This window comes from Urtica dioica, chromosome 5 (assembly GCF_054948205.1).
Source record: "Urtica dioica subsp. dioica isolate 48M chromosome 5, U.dioica_male_clone48M_v1_H2, whole genome shotgun sequence".
Classification (NCBI taxonomy): domain Eukaryota; kingdom Viridiplantae; phylum Streptophyta; class Magnoliopsida; order Rosales; family Urticaceae; genus Urtica; species Urtica dioica.
Window position 1 is genome coordinate 32,352,742 of NC_142760.1, and position 27,683 is coordinate 32,380,424.

The window sequence follows — 27,683 nt, forward strand, 5'->3', positions numbered from 1 at the left end:
CTTATGTGGGATTAGAAAATAATGATAATGAGACCTCTACTTATAGGGGATGGATTACCTTCATAAATGTAGTGTTGTCGCAGTTTTTCGGACAACGATTTAGGAGTCGCAGACGGTTAGACCCAAGGCCAGATCAAGTGGTCTCGTCTCGACTCGAGCGTGTCGGGCTTGGTACTCCAAGCCGTCCCTTAGCTGTAGGTGATCTCTGTCTCGTCCAAGCACCTGAAAAGTAAGCAAAGAAGGTGTGAACTACAAAGGGGAAACAGAGGGGTTGCCTCTGTTTACCTCTCCGACGCTCAACATTAGTAGGATTGAGGTGGTTTGTAGAGGGTTTAGTGTTTAGGGGTCGAGACTTGAGAGAAACGAGCGAGGTACGAGTTCGACAGCGTTTCAGTACTCAAATTCGGATTACCTGGACTAGGGGAGCGGCCCCTTTATTTATAGGCGACCAAGGGGCGTTATGGGCAACCCCTTGGCCGAGAATTGTCTTGGCTCGGCCATTGGCCGAGACTGGCCCTTGGGCCGGCCAATGGCCGAGGCTATTTGGGCCGGCCATTGGCCGAGGCTGGCCCTAGGGTCGGCCAATGGCCGGGAGTAGCTTGAGTCGGCCATTGGCCGAGACTGGCCCTTGGGCCGGCCAATGGCCGAGGCCATTTGGGCCGGCCATTGGCCGAGGCTGGCCCTAGGGCCGGCCAATGGCCGGGAGTATCTTGAGTCGGCCATTGGCCGAGGCTGGCCTCTGGGCCGGCCAATGGCCGAGGTTGTTTGGGCCGGCCATTGGCCGAGGCTGGCCCTAGGGCCGGCCAATGGCCGGGAGTAGATTGAGTCGGCCATTGGCCGAGACTGGCCCTTGGGCCGGCCAATGGCCGAGGCTATTTGGGCCGGCCATTGGCCGAGGCTGGCCCTAGGGCCGGCCAATGGCCGGGAGCATCTTGAGTCGGCCATTGGCCGAGGCTGGCCTCTGGGCCGGCCCCCGGCCGAGGCTGGCCCTAGGGCCGGCCAATGGCCGGGGCGAGCTGCCGAGACGCGCCCGACGTTGCTTCGCCTTCGTTCGGCCGCTATCGGGGTCGGGCCGATAACATTAGCCCCCCGAGTTTACGGCCGAGTGAAACTCGTACGGTAAACTCAAGACTCTCGCCGTCGTGGGCCCACCGGAGCAACCCGTCGTGACAAGGTTTGGTTCGGTTCCTTTAATTATTATTATTTTTTATTCTCTGGTCACTTTTGCCTTGTCTCGTTAAACGCGTCAATGGACCCTACCAACTACCTGTCGGGGAGTGGGTCCATTGATGACGACCTCTTCTCTTTGCTCGAGAACCAAGATGCGAATTTAGACGAATTGTGGGCGTAACTTTCACCTCCATCGGTTACCAACATCATGCCGCCTTCACGCCCTTTGAGCCACCACGTGACAGAGATGGCCGGGGGAGATTTTCACACGGTCGAAGCATGGCTGGCCGACGGGGAGGAGTACACGTGCACTGGGGACGGCCCCGGCCGCCAGGGGAACGCCGGCCCAGGAGCGCTGGGCCGACCAGCGCGGGGGCGCGCTTGGCGAACTGGGCCCGGGAGAAGATGCGCCGGCCCCTGTCGGCGCCGTCTGTGCTGGGAGCGTCACCGGAGGAGCCCCAGGCGGCGCTGGGGACGCGCGCGGCCCGGGTGAAGTCGCGCTCGGCGAGGCGGGCCTGGGCGATGGTGCGCCGGTCTTCGTCAGCGCCGTCTGCGCTGGAGGCGCCGCCGGGGGAGATCCAAGCAGCGCAGGAGGAGCGCTCGCCCCGGGAGGGGCCGCGCCGGCCGAGTCGGGCGTCAGGAGCGTTGCGCCGGCCCTGGGCGGCGACGCTGGGCCTGTTTGGCAGGCGGGCGGTGACGAAGGAGGCCTGGGCGACTCGGGCCCGGCCTTTCCCGAGGAGGGGCGCGCTGGAGGAGCCCGACTGGAGGCGGGCGGCGCCATTGAAGGGCCGCCGGAGGTGGGCGGCGCTGCTGGAGGGAGCGCCGGCGCCGGTGACGAGGAGGGCCGGCCGGGGGGCGGCGGCCGAGGCATTGGTCGCCCTAGCCCTAGGAGCTGGCGGGCCGGGGATCGCTTCCGGCGTCGAGTGCTCGAGCGAGTCGTCGAACCGTCGTGTCACACCCGCTGCGATGTCTTCTTTAATAGCGCGGGAGGAGGCACGAGCTCTAGCCTTTCCGACCGGGGAATCGGCAATACGTGGCGGCCTGGATTGCTCGGGAGTCGACACTCCGAGCTCGCTCTCGATCGCTAGTTTTACGAGCTTGAGGAGGCGATACGGCATCCCGGACTCCGTGACGATCTTGCGACCGTTGCCCGACGATCTTTCGTCTCGCCCCCGGAAAGGACACGCCGCCGTTCATGAGGCGAGCCTTCGCGGAGGGTTACGGTTACCCTTCCAGCCGGTGATCCAAGAGTTACTTGTTCGGTTGGGGGTGCACGCGTCGCAAATGTCTTCGACCTTCTACCGGGTAGTCGCAGCGTGCCACATGATGCTTTATCGGGCGAAGAGAAGGGCGGTCACTGCGGACGACATCCAAGATCTCGTGCTCGTTCGCGGGGTTCCGGGGAAACCAGGCTTCTACACGGCGTTTACTCGGAAGCGCATCTCTGTCGTTACCAAGGTTACCTCGAAGCACCGATACCCTTGGGTGTGGGTGTCCGAGTCAGCCTTTGGGATTGCGCCTCTCTTCTTCGGCCCCGCGGCCGACTTCCCACCCGTGGGTGATATCGAGGGCTCCGAGCTCGTCGCGGTGATTAGGGCGATTCCGGAATCAAGGCGGCAAGGAACACTCTTCGAGTCCCCAGATCTGATGGCGAGGACCGGGTGGTTCGTGCCTAGCGACGACGTTCCCTCGCCCCCCGGCCTCGACGCGGGGGCCACGGAGGATCCCGAGACCGAGGAGGGGGGTGCGTCAGCTCCTTCCCCCGACGCGGGGGGTACTGGCCGCGCATATACTTTCGCGTTACCGCGCTATCGTCGTTTTCCATTATTTACGCTTATTTTTATGCTTTAGCTGACAGACGTTCTTTCCTTCTCTACAGGTATCATGGCTCGACGTCATCGACCACGCACCCAAATGCCGAAAGCAACGCCCACCGATGATGCCACGACCGTGGCCCGTCCTCCAACTGAGGTTCGTCGCGGGGGGTCGCCATCGCGGGCGAGGAATGAAGCGAACTCCTCCAACAAGCGACCATCATTGTCGGCTTCTCTCGGGTCACCGTCCGGCCACAAACGCGCTCACACATCGACGGTGCCGGACAGCTTGGACTCTATGCTCCTAGCAGAGGCGGCAGAGTTGAGAGACCAATGCTCCCGAGGGATCCTTGAGACCTCCTTGCGGGATTTCAAGGGTCTGCTGACGACGAGCGACCTTGAGCACTTCCAGAACGGGATCGGCGACGCCCGAAAGGTATGACTCGTTTGCTTGTGTTATGTATGACTGTCGTGCTTATTGTAATTATCCGCGTTTCGCTTGCTTGCAGATGCTCGCGCGCCAAGAGCGGAGTGATCGCATTCTCCGAGATATGCTACGGCGCATGCAAATCATGGAGAGGGAGAAGACGAGCATGGCGGCCGCGCACGCTGCCGCCCTAGCAGGGGCTCGCACCGCCCGAGAGTTTGAGGCGCTCGAGGGGGAGCTAGAGCGAGCTCGCGGGGAACTGGCCACCGAGAAGGCGCTTCGTGAGAAGGCGGAGCAGGCAGCCGACACCTTCTTGGGGGAAACGAAGAAGCTTCAGACGGCGCTCTCGAGCCGGGATGCAGAGCTGAGCATCGTTCACGCTCGACTATCGGCGAGCGAGATCGCTCGGGTTAAGGTCGAGAGGGAGAGGGATACCCTCCGGACGGAGATGCAGACCCTTGCCGAGGAGAAGGAAGACGCCGTGCGATCCAAGACCGACTTGGAGGATGACTGGGACTTGGCGTTGGAGGCGGCTCGTTACGAGGCGGCCCGGCGAGTTCGGGAAGCGACCGAGAAGGAGAACGCGTCTCGCGGGACCACGTTTTCCTTTTTCAACACCATGTTCCCTCCTTACGATGACGAGCTGCCGGAGGACGACCCGCATCCCCGAATCCCCGCCGAGGCTGCGCAATCGACGACCCCTCAACCGGACGGAGAAGCCGTCGTCGGGTTCGGCGCTTCTTGCCCCGAAGAAGATGAGGAGCAGATCGATTTCAGCTCGGAGTAGCCAGCTTCTCTTTAGTTTTTCGCGCAATTGTTTAGCGCTTACGTATTATTTGTTTTCGGATTCTCATTTGTTCGGCATGCATCATACTTTCTCTGTTTTTCTCGCCGGTTTGATTGTGTGACATTGTCTTGCTTTGACGGGAGCTTTTCTTTTTATCGTGCGTCTTATTTTCTCGACTTGCTATGCTTAGTGTAATCGATTTGCGCAATTTGAATAGTGCGTGTCTTACGAGCCTGGTTTGCTATGCCTAGCGTGACCGGTTGGCACGGCTTACTGCCGCATTTGGCGGCGAAGTTTCCCGCGGACGCTGGCTACACCAGTTTCATCCGGCGGGTGCGACTTCTGGCCATCCATTCGTGACTCGCTGCCTATCGGCGTGCGCGAGCTGGGTGGCCGTCGCGCTCATCCTCCGGCGAGTACGCTACCTATCGGCGTGCGTATCGGGATGGTTCGCAGCTCCCAGTGAGCGTGGTACTCGTTGGTACGCGTGTCACGTTTTGGGTTTTGACTGCCGAGATCGACAATCCGGTGCGCGGACGTGATCCATCGATGCCTTGCCGCCTATCGGTGCGTAAGGTGCATCGGTGCACGAGAGGGTCGCAGCAAAAGACGTGCGAGGCCGGAGGTCCGGTGCGCGGATCCAACTTGTCGACGTTTCGCTATCTCTCGGCATATGGCCTCAACCCGTGCGAGAGCGTCGCACGAGGAGGGTACGAAGTCGGAGGTCCGGTGCGCGGATCCGATTTATGGGTGTTTTGTTACCGCTTGGCTCGTGGAAAGTGGAGTAAGCGAGCTTGTTACTCTCGCCTTATCCCCCTTAGCCCCCCGAGTTTATTGGGTGCTCGTAGAGGAGGCTAGAAACTAAGATACAATGTTTTGAAGTGAAATGTAATTCATTAAATTGTTGAAATGGTTCAAAAATTACATCCCAGGCCGTTGGCCAAACTTGAAATTGTAAATTGTCTTTGCTAGAATCGAAAATTACATGAAAACAAAAAAGCGAAAAAATGGACGAATGAACGTCTACTGGTAATATTGCCGGAGGTGTTCCGCGTTCCACGGGTGTGTGAACACGAGTCCCTCCATGTTCTCGAGCTCGTACGTGCCGTTGTGGATGGCTCGGCGCACACAGTACGGGCCTTCCCAGGTGGGGCCTAGAACTCCCGCACCTTGCACCTTGGTGTTTTGGAACACCCTTCGAAGAACGAGGCTTCCGTCGGAGAACTTCCGCAGCTTGATCTTTGAGTTGTAGTACTTCTCGACCTTCCTCTTTTGCGCAGCAAGCTGGGTGAGTGCGTCCGCCCTCGTTTCGTCTATGAGGTCTAGCTCGAGCCTGATCGCGTCATCGTTGGCGGCTTCGTCGTACTCCTCGATGCGCAAGGTTGGCAACTTGGTCTCGACGGGTACCACAGCCTCGACGCCGAACGCGAGAGCGAAGGGGGTTTCGCCGGTCGCGTTTCGAGTGGTGGTGCGGTATGCCCATAAGACCATGGGAAGCTCGTCGGCCCAAGCCCCATTTCTTGCCTCCAGCTTCTTCTTCAGGTTCTCCTTGATCGTCTTGTTCACCGCCTCGACCTGACCGTTGGCTTGAGGATGGCGGGGAGAGGAGAAAGTCTTGCTAATGCCAAGTTGTTCGCACATTTCTCGGAGGCGCGCATTGTCGAATTGTTTTCCGTTGTCGGTTACAATTGACGCAGGGATCCCGAAGCGGCAGATGATGCTTTTCCAAATGAAGCTCGTCGTGTTCGCCTCAGTGATCTTTGCTAGCGGCTCGGCCTCTACCCACTTTGTGAAGTAATCGATAGCCACGATCGCGTGCTTGTATTGTCTCGGGGCCGTAGGTAGCTCGCCGATGAGGTCGATTCCCCATTTCGCGAAAGGTCGCGGCACGATGATTGGACACAATGGGGCCGGTGCTTGACGCGGGATATGGGCGAATCTTTGGCACTTATCACACTTTTTGGCCCACTCGTGGGAGTCCTTTTTCAAGGTCGGCCAAAAGTATCCAAGTCTCAGTAGCTTCAATGCCAACGATTGCCCAGCGGCGTGGTTTCCGCACACCCCCTCGTGCACCTCGCGGAGTGCCTTCTTCGCCTCGACTTCGGTCAAGCAGCGAAGGAGGGGCATAGAGTAGCCTCTCTTGAACAAGTTGTCCTCCCTCATTGTGTACTTCGGCGCCAAGCTTCTCAGCTTTCTGGCCTCTTCTTTGTCTTCGGGAACAACTCCTCGCTTAAGGAATTCCACGAGCGGAGTCATCCACGAGGGAGGCAGAGTCTCGTCAACGACCCCTACGTCGCCTCTCGAGACGTAGGGTCGGGTCAGCACTTCGATTGGGACGCTACACTCGCCCTCCTCGTCTATCCCAGACGCGAGGCGAGCCAGGGCGTCAGCGTCAATGTTCGCCTCTCGAGGGACTTGGACTATCTCGAACCACGACAGGGCTTCTAGATTCTTTTGGGCCTTGGACAGGTATGCGATCATGTGTGGCTCTTTCGCGGCGTAGTCGCCCTTAACCTGGTTCACAATCAATTGCGAGTCGCAATGGATGCGCAGGTTTTGGGCGCCCAACTTGTTCGCTAGCTCCAAGCCAACGATCAGAGCCTCGTACTCTGCCTCGTTGTTGGAAGCCTTGAACTCGAACCGCAGGGCGTATCTCAGCTTTTCCCTATCGGGATTTGTGAGCACAACGCCGGCGCCAGCCCCCCGGGCGTTTGACGCGCCATCCACGTGCAAGTCCCAGACCGGCCCTGTCGGGACGTTGGTTCTCTTCTTCGACGACTCGACGTGGTCATCCTTCTTCTATTCCGTGCTCTCGTTATTCTCGCCGCCCTCGTCGGTTGGGGGCGTGCTTGTGAATTCGGCGATGAAGTCGGCGAGGGCCTGACCCTTAATGGCGGTTCTCGGTTGGAACTCGATCCCGTACTCGCCCAACTCTTGGGACCATATCGCCATTCGAGAGGAGGTCCCTTTTTGAAGGGCCTTCTCGATGGGATGTCCCGAGCGGACCACAATGGGGTGCGCTTGGAAGTAGGGCCGGAGCTTTCTCGCGCTCATGACGAGGGCGAGGGACAGTCTCTCGATTTCCGGGTATCGGGTTTCGGCGTCGAGGAGCGCCTTGCTAACGTAGTAGACCGGCCATTGTACCCTGTCCTCCTCGCGTATGGGGACCGCGCTCACGGCCCTATCGGAAACCGCGAGGTAGAGGAACAAGGTTTCGCCATTCTTTGGCTTCGCGAGGAACGGGGGGGAGGTGAAGTAGGCTTTCATATCGCGGAATGCTTCCTCGCACTCCTCCATCCACACAAACCCGTCGGTCTTCTTCAGCGCCTTGAAGAACGGTTGGCACCTATCAGTGGCTTTGGAAACAAATCGCGTCAGGGCGGCGATCCTTCCCGTCAAGCTTTGAACTTCTTTGACCTTTTGTGGCGACCTCATCTCTAAGATCGCCTTAATCTTCTCGATTTGGCCTCGATCCCGCGGCGACTCACCATGTAGCCCAGAAACTTTCCAGACTCGACCCCGAAAGCGCACTTGTTGGGGTTGAGCTTCATCTTGTAGCGCCGCAGGATTGTGAACATTTCCCTAAGGTCTCGAACGTGGTCGTGGGCTTTGAGGCTTTTGACAAGCATGTCATCCACGTAGACCTCCATAGTTTTTCCAATTTGATTGGCGAACATGCGGTTCACCAACCTTTGATACGTCGCTCCCGCGTTTTTGAGGCCAAAGGGCATGACCTTGTAACAGTAAAGTCCGCGGTTCGTAACAAAGGTGGTTTTAATTTGATCCGGCTCGTGCATGCGGATCTGGTTGTAGCCCGAGTAGGCGTCCATGAAGCTTAGCAATTCGTGGCCCGCAGTGGCGTCCATGAGCTGCTCGATCCTCGGGAGAGGGAAGCTGTCTTTTGGGCAGGCTTTGTTGAGATCTTTGTAGTCGATACAGATCCGCCACTTCCCGTTTGGCTTCTTGACTATTACCACATTGGACACCCACTTGGGGTGCTCCGCCTCCCTGATGAAGTCGGCGGCGAGAAGTTTGTCAACTTCTTCACCAATGGCTTGGTACCTCTCCCCACTGAACGCCCGTCGCGGTTGAACGCGCTCGGCCACCCTCTTGTCGTCGTTGAGACGATGAACCATGATTTCGGGGTCGATCCCCGGCATGTCGGCGTGTGTCCACGCGAAGACATCTTTGTGCTCTCGGAGGAAAGCGGCGAGCTCGGTTCGGACTTCAGACGAGAGTTGGGCGCCTACCTTGACCACTTGGTCAGGCTTGGCGTCGTCCAACACGACGGGAACGAGGTCGTCCGGTGTCTCTACCTTTCGACGCTCGACTTCGTCCCTTTGGTCTAGCTCCCCGAAGGTGCCTCCCTCCTCTAACTTGCACGGGAATTTGTCCCCGAGTTGGAAGACGGTGCTCACCACCTTTCCTTTCCCTTTTCCGTCCACGCCCTGGATGTAGCACATCCTCGCCATGGATTGGTCTCCCAACATCACGGCGATTCCTTTCTCGGTCGGGAACTTCATCATCAGGTGGTATGTGGACGTTATGGCCTTCAGCCGATTGAGAGTCGGGCGGCCAACGATGATGTTGTGAGCCGAGGGCTGATCCACCACTAGGAATGACACGATGTGGGTAACCTCGAGCCCCCCCGGCGTACCGAAGGTAACCGGGAGGTCGATAGTTCCCTCCGTCATAACCCTTTCCCCAGAGAAGCCGAAGAGTGGGGTTGAGATTGGGGTTGGTCTTACCCCGGATAGCTTCATCCTGTCCAACGCCGACTTGAAGATTATGTCGGCGGAGCTCCCATTGTCGATCAGGATTCTCCGGACGAGGTTGTTGGCGACCGGGGCAGAGACGACTATCGCGTCGTTGTGTGGGTGGAGTACTCGCGCCGCTTCTTGTCCGGTGAAGAACATGGACTCGAAGGGGGCCGGAGGAGGGACCTCGTACGTATGGTTGATGTAGTGCGCTATTTTCCCTTGGGAAACTTCGCGCACATACTTCTTCCTTTGCGTAGCCGAGTCTCCGAACTCCGGGCCGCCCAAGATCGCGCCCACGACGTGAAGTTGCGAGCTCTCTGGTTCTTCGGTCGCCGCGCGGTCCGTGACAGTCACCGTCGCCGGACCTTTCTTTCCTTGCCGCGGGCGGCCTCCGTGCGTCGCGGCCGTCCCGATAGTTCTAAGGACGTATTCTTTCAGCTTCCCATCTTGAATCAGGGCCTCAATCTGACGCTTGAGCTGATAGCATTCAGATGTCAGGTGCCCGTGATCCTGATGGTAGTCACAGTACTTGCTTTGATCCCTCTTGGCGGGATCCTTCGTGAGAGGGGTTGGACTCCCCAACTTGTCACGGTGCAGAGCCAGGATTTGCTCCGGCGGAGTGTTCAGAGGAGTGAATGGCGAGAACTTTCGGAAGCTATCGACATGTGGCGGCCTTGGCCCGGGGAGGGAACGGCCGTTAGGGGCCTGGCTTCCTTTATTCCTCCTCTTTCGGGGGTCGGGACGATCTTCGTCTCGATCGTCGCGGCGGCGACTCCCCTGTCCCCCTGACTTTCGGCCATCTCGGCCATCGAGATAGTCCTCGACTCCCATGTATGTGCGGGCTCTTGTCATTAGCTCCGCCATGTCACGCGGGACCTGGCCAACAATAGACTTGAGGAAGTCACTCGTGCGTACTCCCTCAGTGATTGCCGTGATGGCGTCCCTGTCGTCGAACCCTTCGACCTTGTGAGACTCCTCGGTGAAGCGAGCGAGGTATTGTCTCAACGTCTCGTCTCTTCCTTGTCGGATAGAGAGGAGGTGGGTCTTCGGTTTCTTTTGCGCCACAAGGGTGGCGAACCGGGCGAGGAACGCCTCTCGCAAGGCCCGGAAGGACGGGATGCTTCCCGGCCTCAAACTTCGGAACCACTCAAACCCCGACCCTGTGAGGGTCAAGCTGAAGGCTTGGCAGAGAGTGACGTCCGTCTGCCCTTGCATCGTCATCCACGTCTCATAATGTTGGACGTGGAAGTGGGGGTCCGTATGTCCATCGTAGGGGGGAATGGACGGTAACTTGAAGTTCCCCACGCATGGTTGCGCGAGGACTTGCGCGGCGAAGGGAGAGTATGATTCCTCGATCCCTCCGTACGGCCTTTGCCTCCCCGACTCTCTCATTTCGATGATTTGATTCTGGAGGCTCTGAATCGTCGTGACCATGTCGAGGCCGTTAGCGGGGTCGACCGTCGGGGCCACGGGAGTCACCGGTTGGCATTCGTTGGACGCTTGGTCCACGACGTTGGCCTGAGGCCGGCCGAGAGTTGCAGCGGGGAGCGCGTCCCTTCGAGAGTTTAGCCTTTGGCGGAGATCCTCCCCTCGGGAGTTTCTCTGCGCCGTCAAGCGTTCTCTAAGGTCCACGCTTGGTGCGGGGCGAGGCGAGATCGCCCTTGGTCGGACCGTCCGGCGGGCGCTTCGGCTATCGGCCCCATCATCAGCCAGAGTCGTTCTCTCCTCGGCGAGGGGCCGTGTCCGGCCGCCTCTTGAAACCGAGGGGGCGAGTCCCTGGGAATGTGACCGTGCCTGTTGCCGCGCTAGGTGCGACGGCCCGGCCAGAGCATTGTTGGACCTCTCGGGCCGCAAAGGGGCAAGGGTAGGCGTTGCCTCGTTGGTCCTCGACTCCTCCACATACTCGGGGTCGGAGTCGTCTTGGGCGGACCTATCTTCAATGTCATAGCTGAGGAGGTCGGCTATGAGCGTACCGTCGACGCCGGGGCGGTCAAGGAGCTCCGCAAGCCGCCGGGCCGTGTCCTCTCGGAGCTCGGCCTCGGGGTCAATCATCGGGTCTTGGGGCTGGCTCTCGCTATCGCGAGGTTGCCCTTCAAGACGATGTGCGAGGCGTCGAAGACCGTACCTCGAGCTCGTCGCTCGGGTACCCGCGGAGGTGGCAGGAATGTGACTCATCTCTCGAGAGTCGTGAGAACAAAGGGAGAAAACTGGTAGAGGAAATACGTCGTCAAGGTCGAGAGATCCCCTCCTTCTAGCGCCAAAATGTTGTCGCAGTTTTTCGGACAACGATTTAGGAGTCGCAGACGGTTAGACCCAAGGCCGGACCAAGTGGTCTCGTCTCGACTCGAGCGTGTCGGGCTTGGTACTCCAAGCCGTCCCTTAGCTGTAGGTGATCTCTGTCTCGTCCAAGCACCTGAAAAGTAAGCAAAGAAGGTGTGAACTACAAAGGGGAAACAGAGGGGTTGCCTCTGTTTACCTCTCCGACGCTCAACATTAGTAGGATTGAGGTGGTTTGTAGAGGGTTTAGTGTTTAGGGGTCGAGACTTGAGAGAAATGAGCGAGGTACGAGTTCGACAGCGTTTCAGTACTCAAATTCGGATTACCTGGACTAGGGGAGCGGCCCCTTTATTTATAGGCGACCAAGGGGCGTTATGGGCAACCCCTTGGCCGAGAATTGTCTTGGCTCGGCCATTGGCCGAGACTGGCCCTTGGGCCGGCCAATGGCCGAGGCTATTTGGGTCGGCCATTGGCCGAGGCTGGCCCTAGGGCCGGCCAATGGCCGGGAGTAGCTTGAGTCGGCCATTGGCCGAGACTGGCCCTTGGGTCGGCCAATGGCCGAGGCCATTTGGGCCGGCCATTGGCCGAGGCTGGCCCTAGGGCCGGCCAATGGCCGGGAGTATCTTGAGTCGGCCATTGGCCGAGGCTGGCCTCTGGGCCGGCCAGTGGCCGAGGTTGTTAGGGCCGGCCAATGGCCGGGAGTAGATTGAGTCGGCCATTGGCCGAGACTGGCCCTTGGGCCGGCCAATGGCCGAGGCTATTTGGGCCGGCCAATGGCCGGGAGCATCTTGAGTCGGCCATTGGCCGAGGCTGGCCTCTGGGCCGGCCAATGGCCGAGGCTGTTTGGGCCGGCCCCCGGCCGAGGCTGGCCCTAGGGCCGGCCAATGGCCGGGGCGAGCTGCCGAGACGCGCCCGACGTTGCTTCGCCTTCGTTCGGCCGCTATCGGGGTCGGGCCGATAACATGTAGCTTCCTCTTCTATAGAATATCACATGCAAGCTATCCCATGCAAGTCCATGGATTTGTTTCCTCTTTTGTTTTCTCCTTAGTTGGTCGCCCAAAATAATTCCTTCTAGAGGAAATTTGTTTCCTCTTTTTCTTTTGGAAAGTATCTTCATACATTAATGCACAAAATAATCTCTCTTTCTCTTGCTTAGGGTGGACGAATTTGAGGTTTCTAGAAGGACCTTCTAGATGTTTCTTCATTTGTTCATGACAACATAAGAAAAGCCCATTAAGAATTTTCAAGTAAAATTCCATGAAATGAAATTAATCCTCAAGGCTCATATTCCTTAACTTGGCCGAGTGATATTTGTCATCATATGAAAATGTCAAAAAATTTATTGACATTCATTTCGTCTTAGGTCCAAAAAGACAAAAATACCCTTTAGACAATTTTCTTAAAACTTGTCTAGTTTTTGTTTTGACTTAGCTTCTAGTTTAACTATTCCTACTTGATATGATTTTTTGCAGTGACCTCATGGATCCAAATGAACAAAGCTTTAGCTAACTTACTTGGACTCAAAAGTTCACAAACCTTTTCCAAGTTTAGCTTAATGTCAACTGACTCCACTAAAGAGTTGACACTGAGAATCTCTCGGTTCAAATGAATTTATTTTCTAATAAAGAATTCAACTTAATTGTGATGAGTGGATCCACTGAATATTATCTATGTTTATCCTTCATAAATATCATCAGCTAGTCAGGATTTACAAAATTACCATTTTACCCTTCTAGCTGTTATTTTCTCAAGTTCTTTGTCTCTTGTGAATAAGTTAGAAACAATGTATTGACGAGGAGCTAACAAGTCACATTGATTCATCCAAAAGAGTCGTGACTCAATTTAGACACTGGCCAGTTCATTTATTCACATTCCAAGGAACAAAGCATGAGCTGATATACATTGCATTTCAGCTATCTTGTACATGAATTCCATATCTATGAGATCTTCACAAAGTTACTCATGACGCCTTCATAACTTAGTACTTCACCAATAGGTCCTGTTCAGAATCACATATTGAATCCGAACTCTAATTTTCTCAAATGAGAATACGTAAGCTATGAAATGACATCTCATTTCAGGATTGAGGTAAGCATGATGCAATTCATACGTAGTGACTTCGAGACATAAGAGGTTAAATGGTTTTTTCTTATCTTGTCTCTAGAAGTGCACTGGCCAATTCAATACCTTCAGAAGATACCTAGAAGAACTATAGAGTCTCCAACTCTCAATGTTCCATAATCAGACATCATAGATTCTCCTAACAATCGTACTGAGATCAATAGTCCTTTGATCCTTAGATTGCAAATATATATTGTTTTAAGCAAACCATGAAGAGTTTGTCATGCAAATCTACATTTGTCTCTTCATATGTTGTTAGGTTTGTTTAAGGACTAAAGACTATAGGTTGTCATAAAGCTTCAAACAGACAAGGAAGAATGAATGAACGTTTCAACTTTTATTAATGATTTGTCAATTATAAGCAAGAGTCTTTGTGAGACTATATTACATCAAATGTACATAAATAGACAATACTACTCTTCTTGTGGGCACCATTGACAACACTTTGATCCTTAGATTGTTAATATACTGTTTTAAGCAAACCATGAAGAGTTTGTTCATGCAAATCTATATTTGACTCTTCCTTTGTTGTTAGGTTTGTTTAAGGACTAAAGACTAAGGTTTATCCTAAAGTTGAAACAAGAAAGGAAGAATGAATGAAAGTTTCAACTCTTTATCAATTATTCAGCAGTTACAAGAAAGAGTCTTCGTGAGACTTTATTACATCAAATGAATGAAAGTGATCGCTTGCTGTTCGTTGAGTATAGGTATTCCAATGGTTGCATTGTAGCCCGGTGGCTGATCCACTACTAGAAAGTAGACCATTCGCGTCGTGTCGTCCCCTCTAGGAGATACAAACATCATAGGCAGACTGATCATGCCTTCAATGTAGACTCTCTATCTCTCTCTTTGGGAAGCCATACAATGGGGTACGTGTGTTATTCTTCCAGATTCATCTTATCCAGTGCAGCCTTGAACAATATGTTGTCTATGAGGATTTGTCTTACCAAGTTCTTGGCCACTTGGGCCGTGACAATGATGACATCGTTATGTTAGTGTGCAATGCGCAACGCCTCCTCCTTGGTTAATCGGGGCCACCAAAGATGGTGCCCACGATGTGCATCGTGGTCCCATGAGTTACTCCCTAGCCCAGGTTGCTTTATTTTAATGACGGTGACAACATTGTCATCCCTCTGTTCGTCTCGCTGGAAGTGCTGAGGGGTTGGGTTCTATGATTTTTTTAACATTTTTAGCACGAAGTCCTTGAGTTCTCCCTCCCAAATCAAGGTGCCTCAATATGCTTCTTTAATGTAGCACTCTAAAGTGAGATGCTCGTTTTTTGACAACGATTTAGAGACACAAACTGTTCGATCCTTGGCCGGACCAAGTGATCACGTTTGAGCCTGGGCATCCTGAACTTGGAATCCCGAGTTCGTTCCTAGCCGTGAAAAATCTTCCACGTCCTCCGATATGTTTTGAAAGAAAGAAAGGAAAGTGAACTATCAAAGGGAAACATAGGAGTTGCTTATGGTTACCTCTCTGATGCTCAACATTAGGAGGATTGAGGTGGAAAAATAGAAGGTTTAGGTGTTTAATGGTCAAATATGAGTGAAAGGAGCTTCCACGAGGTTTTTGCAACATTTCAAGGCTCAAATTTGAATTACGTGAATTTTGGGGTCGAGGTCTATATTTATATATATGTAAAGGTTAGACTTGGAGCTGTTTGGAGCTAAATTCCGCACAAAATCGCATGGACGAGGCCCGGTCGGCCAACTGAGCAACCCGGTTTACCAATCGGCCAAGTGACTAGATGACCGGTCGGACCAGTTGGCCAAGTGAGCAGGCCGGTCGGACTGGTCGGCCAAGTGAGCAGATGGTCGATCGAAACAGTCGGCCAAGTGAGCAAGCCGGTCAGACCAGTTGGCCAAGTGAAATGATTGGTAAGCCAGTCAACCATCGTAGATGGCCGGTCGGACCAGTCGGCCAAGTGATCAGGCCGTTCGGACCAGTCGACCACGTTAGAGGTCAGTTGGACCAGTCATTTAGGGGAGATGACTTGTCGACTATAAGAGGGGGCCGATTGACCTGGTTGTCCACAAGAGAGGTTAGTTGGCCTAGTCGTCCACGGGAGATGGTCGGTTGGCTAAGAGAATACATTGGTCGACCTGATTGGCCAAGTAACCTGCCAACCCAAGGGGCCATGCCTTTGCTGTGTGGCATGGATGGCTTAGGTGCACCACATGGGTGTCATGGGTGTGTCACATGGACGCCATAGTTGCACCGCATGAATAATTTATATGTGCCTCTTACAGACAACTTAGTTGCACCGCATGGGAGTCTTGGGAGCATCGCGTGGATGGTTTAGATGCGTCGCATGGATGGCTTAGAGTGTACCTTGTGGGTGGCTTAAGTGCACCGCATGGATGGCTTAAAGTGCGCCTCGTGGGCGGCTTAATGTATGCCTCGTGGGAGGCATAGATGCGCTTCGTGGGTGGCTTAGAGTGTGTCGTATTGACGGCTTTGGTGTGCCAGGTGGGTTGCTTAAAGTATGTCTCGTGAGCGGTTAATGTGTGTCACGTAAACGACTAAGATACGCCTCATGGGCGGCTTAGAGTGCATCTTATAGGCGGCTTATGTGCTCCTGAGAGACGAAGAACACTTGAGCTATTTGGGCACGGAAGCAGTGCCTCTAGCGCATTCTGCGATGCTCAACATTAGTGTGATTGCATTGGGTGCTTATGATTTCTCAAAAGTAGACCCACTGAGAATCAATTTTAGCAAAGCTTAGGTGTAGAGAGTTTTTGTTTTCTTACCCCTCCCGGATAAATGGTTTTTATAGAGTCTGAGGGGTCAAGGAAACCCATTGGGCTTGCCTTGGTTGGCAAGGAGGCAGAAGGCCTAGCTGGCCGTGTTTTAATGGGCTGGTCAATTGGTGACAGGACGGCCTTGTGTCAAATGGCAAGTCGGCAATGACTGGCAGTCTTAGTGTCAAGGGCGGGCTGTGTCGGGGAATCGAGCGTGTATCAGACATGAACAATCGTTCTGATGCGACTCGTTTGAGATGATTCCACCATATAACCATATTAATGCGGAAAAATAATTAGTTACGCTGATCACAAGCTAATTAAATTATGGTTATAATTAATAAGATCTAGTTATATTTAATTAATTTAATTCACGAGAGCATATTTATCAAGCAACCGATTTGAGCGAAAAATGAATACTTACATTGATTTTCGGTTCAGCTACAGAACGCTCCTAAACCAATCGCGTACTCCTTGCATCGTCTTGATGAAGGACTCGAGGATGACACCTTAGTCTTCCGAAACGTAATCTCCGAGACGAATAAGAAAGATGAGTGGGCACAGTCTTTATCACACTAGATCACGAAATTAGGTGTTTCGAGATCTCTCTCTTATTTTACTAAGAATGAAAACGAATTTCCGAGGGGGAGAGACAGAAAATTTCGCACACCCAAGAGGGAAAGCCAGGAAATTTTCCACAAATTAATTGCTTATTTTTGCCTTCTCATAAACCCCTATTTATAGTAGGAAAAATGAGATATTCATGGAATCTTCCAGAATATTTTATTTTCTTTTATTGTGTTCACACTGGTGGATTAAATCTAGGCCCTTGGATCTCAACAAGTGAATCCTACTTTTTCTCTCATCCATCAGATCAATATCTATGAGATATTATTCTATATTTAAATAGAGAATATTTTATTTAGTGAGAGAATAAAGGGGAATATATTATTTCCCTTTAAATATATTCTAATATATTCTCCTAAATACTTGCCTTTAAATAAGGAGAAAATATATGACAATATCTTATATTATTCTTTCTTATTTAAACAACTAAAGAGAAAATATTGGTAAACACGGCCAAGGGGAATTTGCGCAAACCCTAGTGCCAAAAAACCTAATTCGACTTTTCCATGTGTGCAAGGCCCAATTGCTTAAAACCCAATTAATCATTTATTTACTTGGTCCAACAATAAACAAATAATTAATAATTGTTTATTTACTTGATCAAACAATAAATAAACAATTCTACCATAAATATTTATTTAATTCTGCGAAGACCCGTTTTCCAGAATTAATGATGTCAATCACAATTACAGCAAGTGAGATTAATAATGATAAACATTATTATACGAAAGTTCTTATCCGCCTTTATCAGAGCCGAATCGGGGACTATGGACCTAGTAATAGAAGCTTAACAAATCCGATGAAAAAGACGAAATAGTCCTTTCTCTTTTTCCATCGATTCGTCTAATCTTGGTCAAATACTCCACCTTGTAAGCCAAGACTGAACTCTCCTTTATACTAGAATTATATTTACTCATCGTGACGAGTGTCCACTGATATAGTCAGTTCGTGATCAAGATCCTCCAGGTTCAACCCGTGTTAAGAGAAGTCAATTTTTCCGTTATACTTCTCTTGATACATATCAGCCCTAAGCATTGTTGCTTCCCCAACGAAAGATTCTTTCGAACGTTACTTACTTCGAAAGTGCTAGCAATCTATCGGTTCTAGAATCAACTCTTAGGTTAGTGAACATTAACCTTCTTTCAGGAAGGCTGGATTCCGTATCTGTAAATCACTTCCCACTCGAATTATGCTCTGAGAAAACTCCCAAGACATAAACTGTGATTAGCATGAATAGCCTTTTAGAGAATGAGCCAAAGAGCCCATAAACATAACCCAGTGTCCATGATCGCTTCAGGATTTAGATCAAGTCTCACTGTGACCATCATAGTGGCATCGGTTAGTGTGTCGTAACGGTCCTTAAACGACACATCTATACCCAAGACCTGTCCAAGTCGTACACTTACCACAAGTGTAGAATGCTCCCACATAGTGATCAGCCTTCACCTATGTGTTCCACTATGACTTTAGATATAGCTTTCCAGGCGTATATCAGTCATCGACCTCGTTTTAGCTCACCGCCCGAACTCAGGTGCCCAGCACGTGACTCAGTTTAATACGGAGGCTATGGAAGATAGTTGTTATTGATTCTAATTGTTTAGAACTCAACCCACTAATTATATAATGCTAATAAAGTAATCTTATTATCGAATTTAGTAATCATTTATTCATTATCTTCAAGTGGGCAATATTCCTAACAATCTCCCACTTTGACCAGAGAAGATAAGTTTCCTTCAGCCAATTTAATTCTTTGTCATCATTATAGACGGTTTAGACCTTGACCCAGGATTAAGATTCCCATCATATGGATTCCCACTTTTATCTTTACTCTATCATTTATGTCGATCTTACATATGTCCCATTTTCATATTATTCTAGTTCATGCATTTTTGCAAGTGATCTTTGACTTACCATTTAAGGTCAAGTCAAATTGTTCATAGTAAATAAATTTACTTTAGAACAAATTAACACCTCGCATACCTTTAGATTATACACAAGACTTTATATCTAAAGATAACAAGTCTCCCTATCAAGGTGTACATCCCTTTGGTGCCAAAACAGGTTGCACCATTGCATGGTTTGATCTCATCACCACTTACTATAGTGTGATTTATTGAACGTGTTTATATAAGAACTTTATTGACCTATTTCCATTACTTGGTTATTTATAGTTCATCCTTGTTTGTCGTGTTCATATTCAATATATACACATGACTTTAAGGATCTACTATATTTAAATAACTAAGTATCTCACTATTTCCATAAATTACAGTGTTTACAACACATGTACTTATTTTCGGAAATACGATATTGTCTAAGGTCTAATTATTAGTCCTTTTAAAGGCAATGTCGATAGCCTCAACATTGAGCTCATACCTTATGTCAATAAGTATGTTTGAGACATAATCGAACGAGCATGTCGTTTCTAAATTTAATTTTAGAAACAGTTAGCTCAGTCAATTTACTTGTGTCATAATGAGGTCTAGAACTATAATAGTAATGACTTTATTCATGACACTTGTTTAGGACTACACTTATCTATCATTCTCAAAATATTGATTATAACAAACATCCATGTACAATCATGATTAGTTTGTTAAGTACTTAGGATCTACCTTTCGTATTTCAAAAGGTTTAGTAGTATAACTACTTCGATCCATGTCTTTATATTATTGGAACTTTATCCTCAAAGGACAGTTCATCTTCAATTTTGAAGATCCCTAATGAAGTGGTTCGTGGTATCAAAAAGAAGAGTATCATTGATGATAATGTCTCTCCTTAAGGGCGCAATCCCTTACCTTATAGCTTATTAAAGCTTAAACCATTTCATTAATCCTTTTATAGATCTCTCTATTCCTTTAAGCTAATAGCTTAACAGGTAGATCTATTAAATATGGGCTAATAACTTTCAGACAAGTTAGTTTGATCGAGAGTGATATCTCAAGATCATGTCTTTCCATTTAAGGAAAGTTTATTGTTGATGAGAGTGACAAGGATCCATTCTAGGATGCTCCCACTAGGTTATTGATTTTAACGACAAGATAATTCAAAATTATCATTCCTTTCAATTCATTGATTCATGTGGCAAGGTAATCATTGATTACTCTTCCACTTTAATTATTGAATAATAGCATATACATTCCGGTTAAGGATGCCATCTTCAATGATGATTTTAATCCTATGAAGGATGTTGCTATTTATTGAACAACAAGTGGCTAGATTTAATTAAAGAAAGCTCCCACTCTTTTATTGAACAATAGTTACTAGAATCCAATTAAGGATACTCCCACTCAATAATATTGGTTATTTAGTGGCTAGGTTCCATTTATGGATGCTCCCACTAAGTCAATGAATAAGAGTAGCTAGGTTCCAGCTAAGGATGCTCCTACTCGATTATTGAATTTTAGACTGGCTATGTTCCAATTAAGGATGCTCCCACTCAATCAATAAATCTAGAGTGGCTAGGTTCCATTCAAAGATGCTCCCACTCAATCAATACGAATATTAGTGACTAGGTTCCAATTAAGGAAGCTCCCACTAATTTAATTCATCATCAACACTAACTCTTAGTTGTGTCTCCTTTATTATTTATTATTCGCACAAGTCATTGTCGAATAATGGTAATAATTATTTAGACGCTTTCAAAGCACTAAATAGTTCTTAAACAATAAAACATATTCAACATAAGAATTTAATGAAGCAATAAAAGCTAATTAAATTCTAACAGAGATAATAACTTAGAAAATATTTATATTTATTTATTGTGCTTCTATATAGCATACGAACGGAAAAACGTGACCTTCATATTCTATATCTTTTTCATAAGGACATAAGCATTCATGCATATTCAAATATCATGAAAGCAATCAAGGCATTCAATTATAGAAGGAAATATTTAAAGACACAACCATGTGTTCATAAATAATGTAATAAAACATAAAGAAAGAAAGATTCATCCTTTCTGGAATAACCATAAAGGCTACAGTCCAGAAAACCTCGGATTATTAAATGACACATCCCATGTTCAAAATAAATCCAAAAATGAAAGTAATTAAACTAGCGGAAAATTAGATCTTCAAACGGAGCATGAGCTTCTCTATAATTCGGGCTTGAATCCGACATTGTTTAGCAAGCTCGTCTACACAAGTGTGCTCCATCAGATATGCTCTGCAACTCGAAAAGAAGTATGCTCATGAATAATTATCCTCAAAACATTTTTAGGATATCTTTAATCATGAATTTTAAGGTACCATACCCGCATTCTTCTTGTTTTTCTCAAGCTCGGCCAAGTACAAAGGGCAATGCCTATTCCAATAGCCTTCAGTGTTGCAGTGGTGATATTTACCAATGCTTTCTCGCTTCTTTTCTTTTCCTTTTCCACTTCTCTTGAAGTTCTTCCTTTCCTTCTTAGCGGGACCTTTCCCCTTTGAAGTATTTGGACGTGCCTTAGATGACTTAGCACCAGAAGTCAACTTCTTCTTGGTTTTAGGCGAAGAACTCTTGTCAGCATAGAGAGCTGACCCTTTGTTCTTCCCATGTCGAGTGGTAGACTCGAAAGTCTGTAGTTCATTCAACAGCTGGGACAGTCCATACGTCAACTTGTTCATGATGTAGTTGGACGTAAACTGTATGAAGTCACTCGAAAGGGAATTCAGGATTATTACCACCTGAGTAACCTCATCCATCTGTGCCCCATGGAGTTCAGCTTCGGTGAAGTAGTTAGTCATCTTCATGACATGATCCATCACCGGAGTTCACGCAGTCATCCTAGTGCTAGTGCACTTACGGGTGAGCTCAATGCGGGCTTGCTCGCTTCGCATCCCAAAAATTTGTTGCAACGAGTCAAGGATCTCCACAGCGGTCTCCTACCCTTCCATCTTAGTTCGCAACGCATCAAATATGCTTGCGAGCATGTAGGCCACTGCCTTGTTATTGGCAGTAGTCCACTTGTCATAGTCCTCCCTCAAGTTCTTGGAGGCACCATGAGCAGGAAGAGGAGGTCTATCTTCAGTGAGGATAAAGCGAATGCTTTCACTCACAAGCACAATGTTGAGATTCGACTTCTACTTAGGGAAGTTATCTCTAGTCAGGACGTCTTTCGACAACGGGGCCATAATAGGGTTTGACATGATTACTAAAAACATAAAAGCACATTTACTAGCAATATGAAAAGAAACAACCATCAATATAATTTAGGAAATAAAAACTATAATGCAAACATGCACAGGATAAAATACTAATCAAAAGAACCCAGTTTTTATATTCCAAGGTAATTCGACTAATAGACACAGTCCGTTTCACTCTGGTGACGTAACGGAGTGCACCTAGTGAAAATGAGAACCATCTCAGATTAGTTAGCAATCATAGTACATGTACCTTCATAACTATGCTCACTAACTACCAATTTTATAGGAATCTTTGGCCACATGAGCAACCACCGGTTGGTTCATGCATGAGTCAACCCAACATTTCAGTGAAAGAAATCTAGCTCATACACACTTTCGTAACTAGTACACGCAGAGATCAACCCTCCCACCTATCGTCAGAGACACAACCTTGGTATTGGAATAAAAAAAGCCCTTCCGAATGGAACTGACCACCATGTTTAGAAAACCACCGGCCACTAGGGGATCTTTCATCCTCACGGTGTTGTGTCAATGTTGGAGACCTACGACTCAATATACGTTCAGTATTTTAATTTTCCTAGCATTAACTTTAATCTAGGTGATCCACTCGAGTTAACTAAGTCATATTAAAAACTCGAGTGTTTCTAAGCTACCCTTAAAAATAGATGTTTCGATATAGCTTAGTGATTAGGAATTCGTGACATCTAGTCTTGATTACCCTAAAAGTATTCCATCACGGAAAAGCTCCCAGTAGAGAAGGTGAGACACTAGGTCTTCTTAAGTACCTCTCAGCTTAGCCTCTTATCGGCTTGGTGACAGAGCTCTCCGATCCGTTCAACTCATTCATTAATTAACTATCCTAATCCAATTAGACAATTTTAATGAATGAAAGCCCATGACAACCATTAACATACGATACATGATCTAAGTTATAGCATACAAGCATGGCATAGTAATTAAATAAACAAGCAAGAGCATGCAAGAATGGTTTGATTCGGATTGATTGTTTCCTATTTGATTCTATAAAGTAAATCAAGATGAGCCCAATCATATTGGCCCATGGATTCAATTGGGCCCATTCTTATGTCCCATAGGAAAAATAAATCAATATCAAATTATTTAATTTTTCCAATTTTTTATCGAAAAAATTAATTAAGTAAGGGCCCATTCTAATGTCCCATTTAAAATAAATCGATATCATAATCATTTATTTTGTAATGTTTTAAATAAAAATCATTAGGGCTCAGCCCATACAATTAATTAAATAAAACATTTAAAAAAGTTAATTTTTTTCGGTAATTTTTTTTAATGAGTGGGCCCGTGGGCCCACTAGGGTTTCCGGGCTGAGGCTCGGACGAATCCTCTAATCTTGACCTAGGTCAAGATTAGACTTGAGGCTGCACCGGACCGCCGCCGCCACGAGGGCGCGGCCCGGCACAAAGAGGACGGCCGAAACTTGTGACAAAATTTTGTGACAAGTTTTCTTGTGGCGTAGTCATGGAGGCTTTCTTCGTCCGTCATGCTTCTTCGTTTTGTGTCCGTCTCTCGCCGATCGTCGTGATCAAGAACGTCGCACCATCGGATTACAACAACAATAATAATAATTACATAAAACCTATACCCTTTGAATTTCGGGTTTACAAAAAATCTAGAAAAGCGAGAATCAAATATTCTACGATCAAACCACGAATCACAATCCACATATCATATATTGAATTGCATGAAATTCACATCCACATATAATTTCATTCAAACCATATTTAAATTAATTACAAGAACGAATCGATTAATTAATCATAACAACTAGCTCTGATACCACTTGTCGGGGAATCGAGCGCGTATCAGACAGGAACAATCGTTCTGATGCGACTCGTTTGAGATGATTCCACCATATAACCATATTAATGCGGAAAAATAATTAATTACGCTGATCATAAGCTAATTAAATTATGGTTATAATTAACAAGATCTAGTTATGTTTAATTAATTTAATTCACGAGAGCATATTTATCAAGCAACCGATTTGAGCGAAAAATGAATACTTACATTGATTTTCGGTTCAGCTACAGAACGCTCCTAAACCAATCGCGTACTCTTTGCGTCGTCTTGATGAAGGACTCGAGGATGACACCTTAGTCTTCCGAAACGTAATCTCCGAGACGAATAAGAAAGATGAGTGGGCACAGTCTTTATCTCACTAGATCACGAAACTAGGTGTTTCGAGATCTCTCTCTTATTTTACTAAGAATGGAAACGAATTTCCGAGGGGGAGAGGCAGAAAATTTCGCACACCCAAGAGGGAGAGCCACGAAATTTTCCACAAATTAATTGCTTATTTTTGCCTTCTCATGAACCCCTATTTATAGCAAGGAACTAAATGCCGTTTTCGTTGCCGTTTCGAGGCTCCTGATTTACGGAAAATCGTCATGCCGATGGAAAATCGAACGGAAAAAATGTGGAAAAGGGCAAGTGAAATGCCGTTTTCAAATGCCATTTTCCATGGAAAACCGACGTGCCGATGGAAAACGGAACGGAAAAAATGTGGTAAAATATATACACATATATATTTCAATTTTTAAATTTAAAAATATATGATATGCAAGTTATAATATTTGTTTATGTATATGTACTAATTAAATATATCATTAATTTGATTAATTTAATAATTTAAGTTAATATATCTTAATAATAAAATTAATTTTTAATGTTTTGACTATTTTTTAATCAGTTGATTTATCCATTTCATTGTGAATGGCTATTTGATATAATTTTTACTGATAAATTGCAATACATTTTAAAATACTTAAGTATGCAATTAGTTGTATTATTTATCCATTTCATTGTGTCAGGCTTTGTATTATTACTTTAGACTACAATCTCTCAGCCACGTGAGAGAGAGAAGATTGTAGACAATTGCCAATTGGTTGAAGACTCAGTTGTACTGAGTACTGACGCATGAAAGATAATTTTTTTATATCCACCAACATATTACGCAAGATTGCATTGTATACATCTCTCTCTTCTTCTTCTTCTTCTTCTTCTTCTTCTTCTTCTTCTTCTTCTTCTTCTTCTTCTTCTTCTTCCTCCGTAACTTCTTCTGTAACTTAGTCGCCGAAGTCATTTTTTTTTCTTTTCTCTGGGAATTCGTCGACATACGTGGAATATATGCTGGTTTTATACTACAAGTTCAACGAAATCAACCGGTCGTTTACAATGGAAACGGCATGCCGTTTCCCCGATTTTCCAACGACATAAAACGGGGAAACGAAACAAAAGCTTGCCGCCGGCCGTTGAACCACCGAAATGGAATTTCCAGGCGAATTTCCTGGAAATTCAGCGACATTTTATTCACTGATTTATAGTAGTAAAAATGAGATATTCATGGAATCTTCCAGAATATTTTATTTCCTTTTATTGTGTTCACACTGGTGGATTAAATCTAGGCCCTTAGATCTCAACAAGTGAATCCTACTTTTTCTCTCATCCATCAGATCAAAATCTATGGGATATTATTCTCTATTTAAATAGAGAATATTTTATTTAGTGAGAGAATAAAGGGGAATATACTATTTCCCATTAAATATATTCTCATATATTCTCCTAAATACTTTCCTTTAAATAAGGAGAAAATATATGACAATATCTTATATTATTCTCTCTTATTTAAACAACTAAAGAGAAAATATTGGTAAATACCAATATTATAAAATCGAATTTTAGGCACACGGCCAATGGGAATTTGCGCAAACCCTAGTGCCAAAAAACCTAATTCGACTTTTCCATGTGTGCAAGGCTCAATTGCTTAAAACCCAATTAATCATTTATTTACTTGGTCCAACAATAAACAAATAATTAATAATTGTTTATTTACTTGATCAAACAATAAATAAACAATTCTACCATAAATATTTATTTAATTCTGCGAAGACCCGTTTTCCAGAATTAATGATGTCAATCACAATTACAGCAAGTGAGATTAATAATGATAAACATTATTATACGAAAGTTCTTATCCGCCTTTATCAGAGCCGAATCGGGGACTATGGACCTAGTAATAGAAGCTTAACAAATCCGATGAAAAAGACAAAATAGTCCTTTCTCTTTTTCCATCGATTCGTCTAATCTTGGTCAAATACTCCACCTTGTAAGCCAAGACTGAACTTTCCTTTATACTAGAATTATATTTACTCATCGTGACGAGTGTCCACTGATATAGTCAGTTCATGATCAAGATCCTCCAGGTTCAACCTGTGTCAAGAGAAGTCAATTTTTCTGTTATACTTCTCTTGATACATATCAGCCCTAAGCATTGTTGCTTCCCCAGCGAAAGATTCTTTCGAACGTTACTTACTTCGAAAGTGCTAGCAATCTATGGGTTCTGGAATCAACCCTTAGGTGAGTGAACATTAAACTTCTTTCAGGAAGGCTGGATTCCGTATCTGTAAATCACTTCCCACTCGAATTATGCTCTGAGAAAACTCCCAAGACATAAGTTGTGATTAGCATGAATAGCCTTTTAGAGAATGAGTCAAAGAGCCCAGTAACATAACCCAGTGTCCATGATCACTTCATGATTTAGATCAAGTCTCACTGTGACCATCATAGTGGCCTCGGTTAGTGTGTCGTAACGGTCCTTAAACAACACATCTACACCCAAGACCTGTCCAAGTCGTACACTTACCACAAGTGTAGAATGCTCTCACATAGTGATCAGCCTTCACCTATGTGTTCCACATATATGACTTTAGATATAGCTTTCCAGGCGTATATCAGTCATCAACCTCGTTTTAGCTCACCGCCCGAACTCAAGTGCCCAGCACGTGACTCAGTTTGATACGAAGGCTATGGAAGATAGTTGTTATTGATTCTAATTGTTTAGAACTCAACCCACTAATCATATAATGCTAATAAAGTAATCTTATTATCGAATTTAGTAATCATTTATTCATTATCTTCAAGTGGACAATATTCCTAACAATCTCCCACTTTGACCAGAGAAGATAAGTTTCCTTCAGCCAATTTAATTCTTTGTCATCATTATAGACGGTTTAGACCTTGACCCAGGATTAAGATTCCCATCATATGGATTCCCACTTTTATCTTTACTCTATCATTTATGTCGATCTTACATATGTCCCATTTTCATATTATTCTAGTTCATGCATTTTTGCAAGTGATCTTTGACTTACCATTTAAGGTCAAGTCAAATTGTTCATAGTAAATAAATTTACTTTAGAACAAATTAACACCTCGCATACCTTTAGATTATACACAAGACTTTATATCTAAAGATAACAAGTCTCCCTATCAAGGTGTACATCCCTTTGGTGCCAAAACAGGTTGCACCATTGCATGGTTTGATCTCATCACCACTTACTATAGTGTGATTTATTGAACGTGTTTATATAAGAACTTTATTGACCTATTTCCATTACTTGGTTATTTATAGTTCATCCTTGTTTGTCGTGTTCATATTCAATATATACACATGACTTTAAGGATCTACTATATTTAAATAACTAAGTATCTCACTATTTCCATAAATTACAGTGTTTACAACACATGTACTTATTTTCGGAAATACGATATTGTCTAAGGTCTAATTATTAGTCCTTTTAAAGGCAATGTCGATAGCCTCAACATTGAGCTCATACCTTATGTCAATAAGTATGTTTGAGACATAATCGAACGAGCATGTCGTTTCTAAATTTAATTTTAGAAACAGTTAGCTCAGTCAATTTACTTGTGTCATAATGAGGTCTAGAACTATAATAGTAATGACTTTATTCATGACACTTGTTTAGGACTACACTTATCTATCATTCTCAAA

The 27,683-nt window shown here is 46.9% G+C and overlaps 1 protein-coding gene across 1 annotated transcript in view; it reads left to right on the plus strand.

Annotated features, from left to right (window-relative positions):
* The first annotated feature begins 16,265 nt into the window (after positions 1-16,265).
* Positions 16,266-27,683, plus strand: part of LOC149397943 (uncharacterized) — a 39,676-nt gene continuing 28,258 nt past the window's right edge. The window contains exon 1 of the mRNA XM_089614398.1: positions 16,266-16,316. Within this exon, the coding sequence (XP_089470524.1) occupies positions 16,266-16,316 (51 nt within the window). The remainder of the gene's footprint in view (positions 16,317-27,683) is intronic.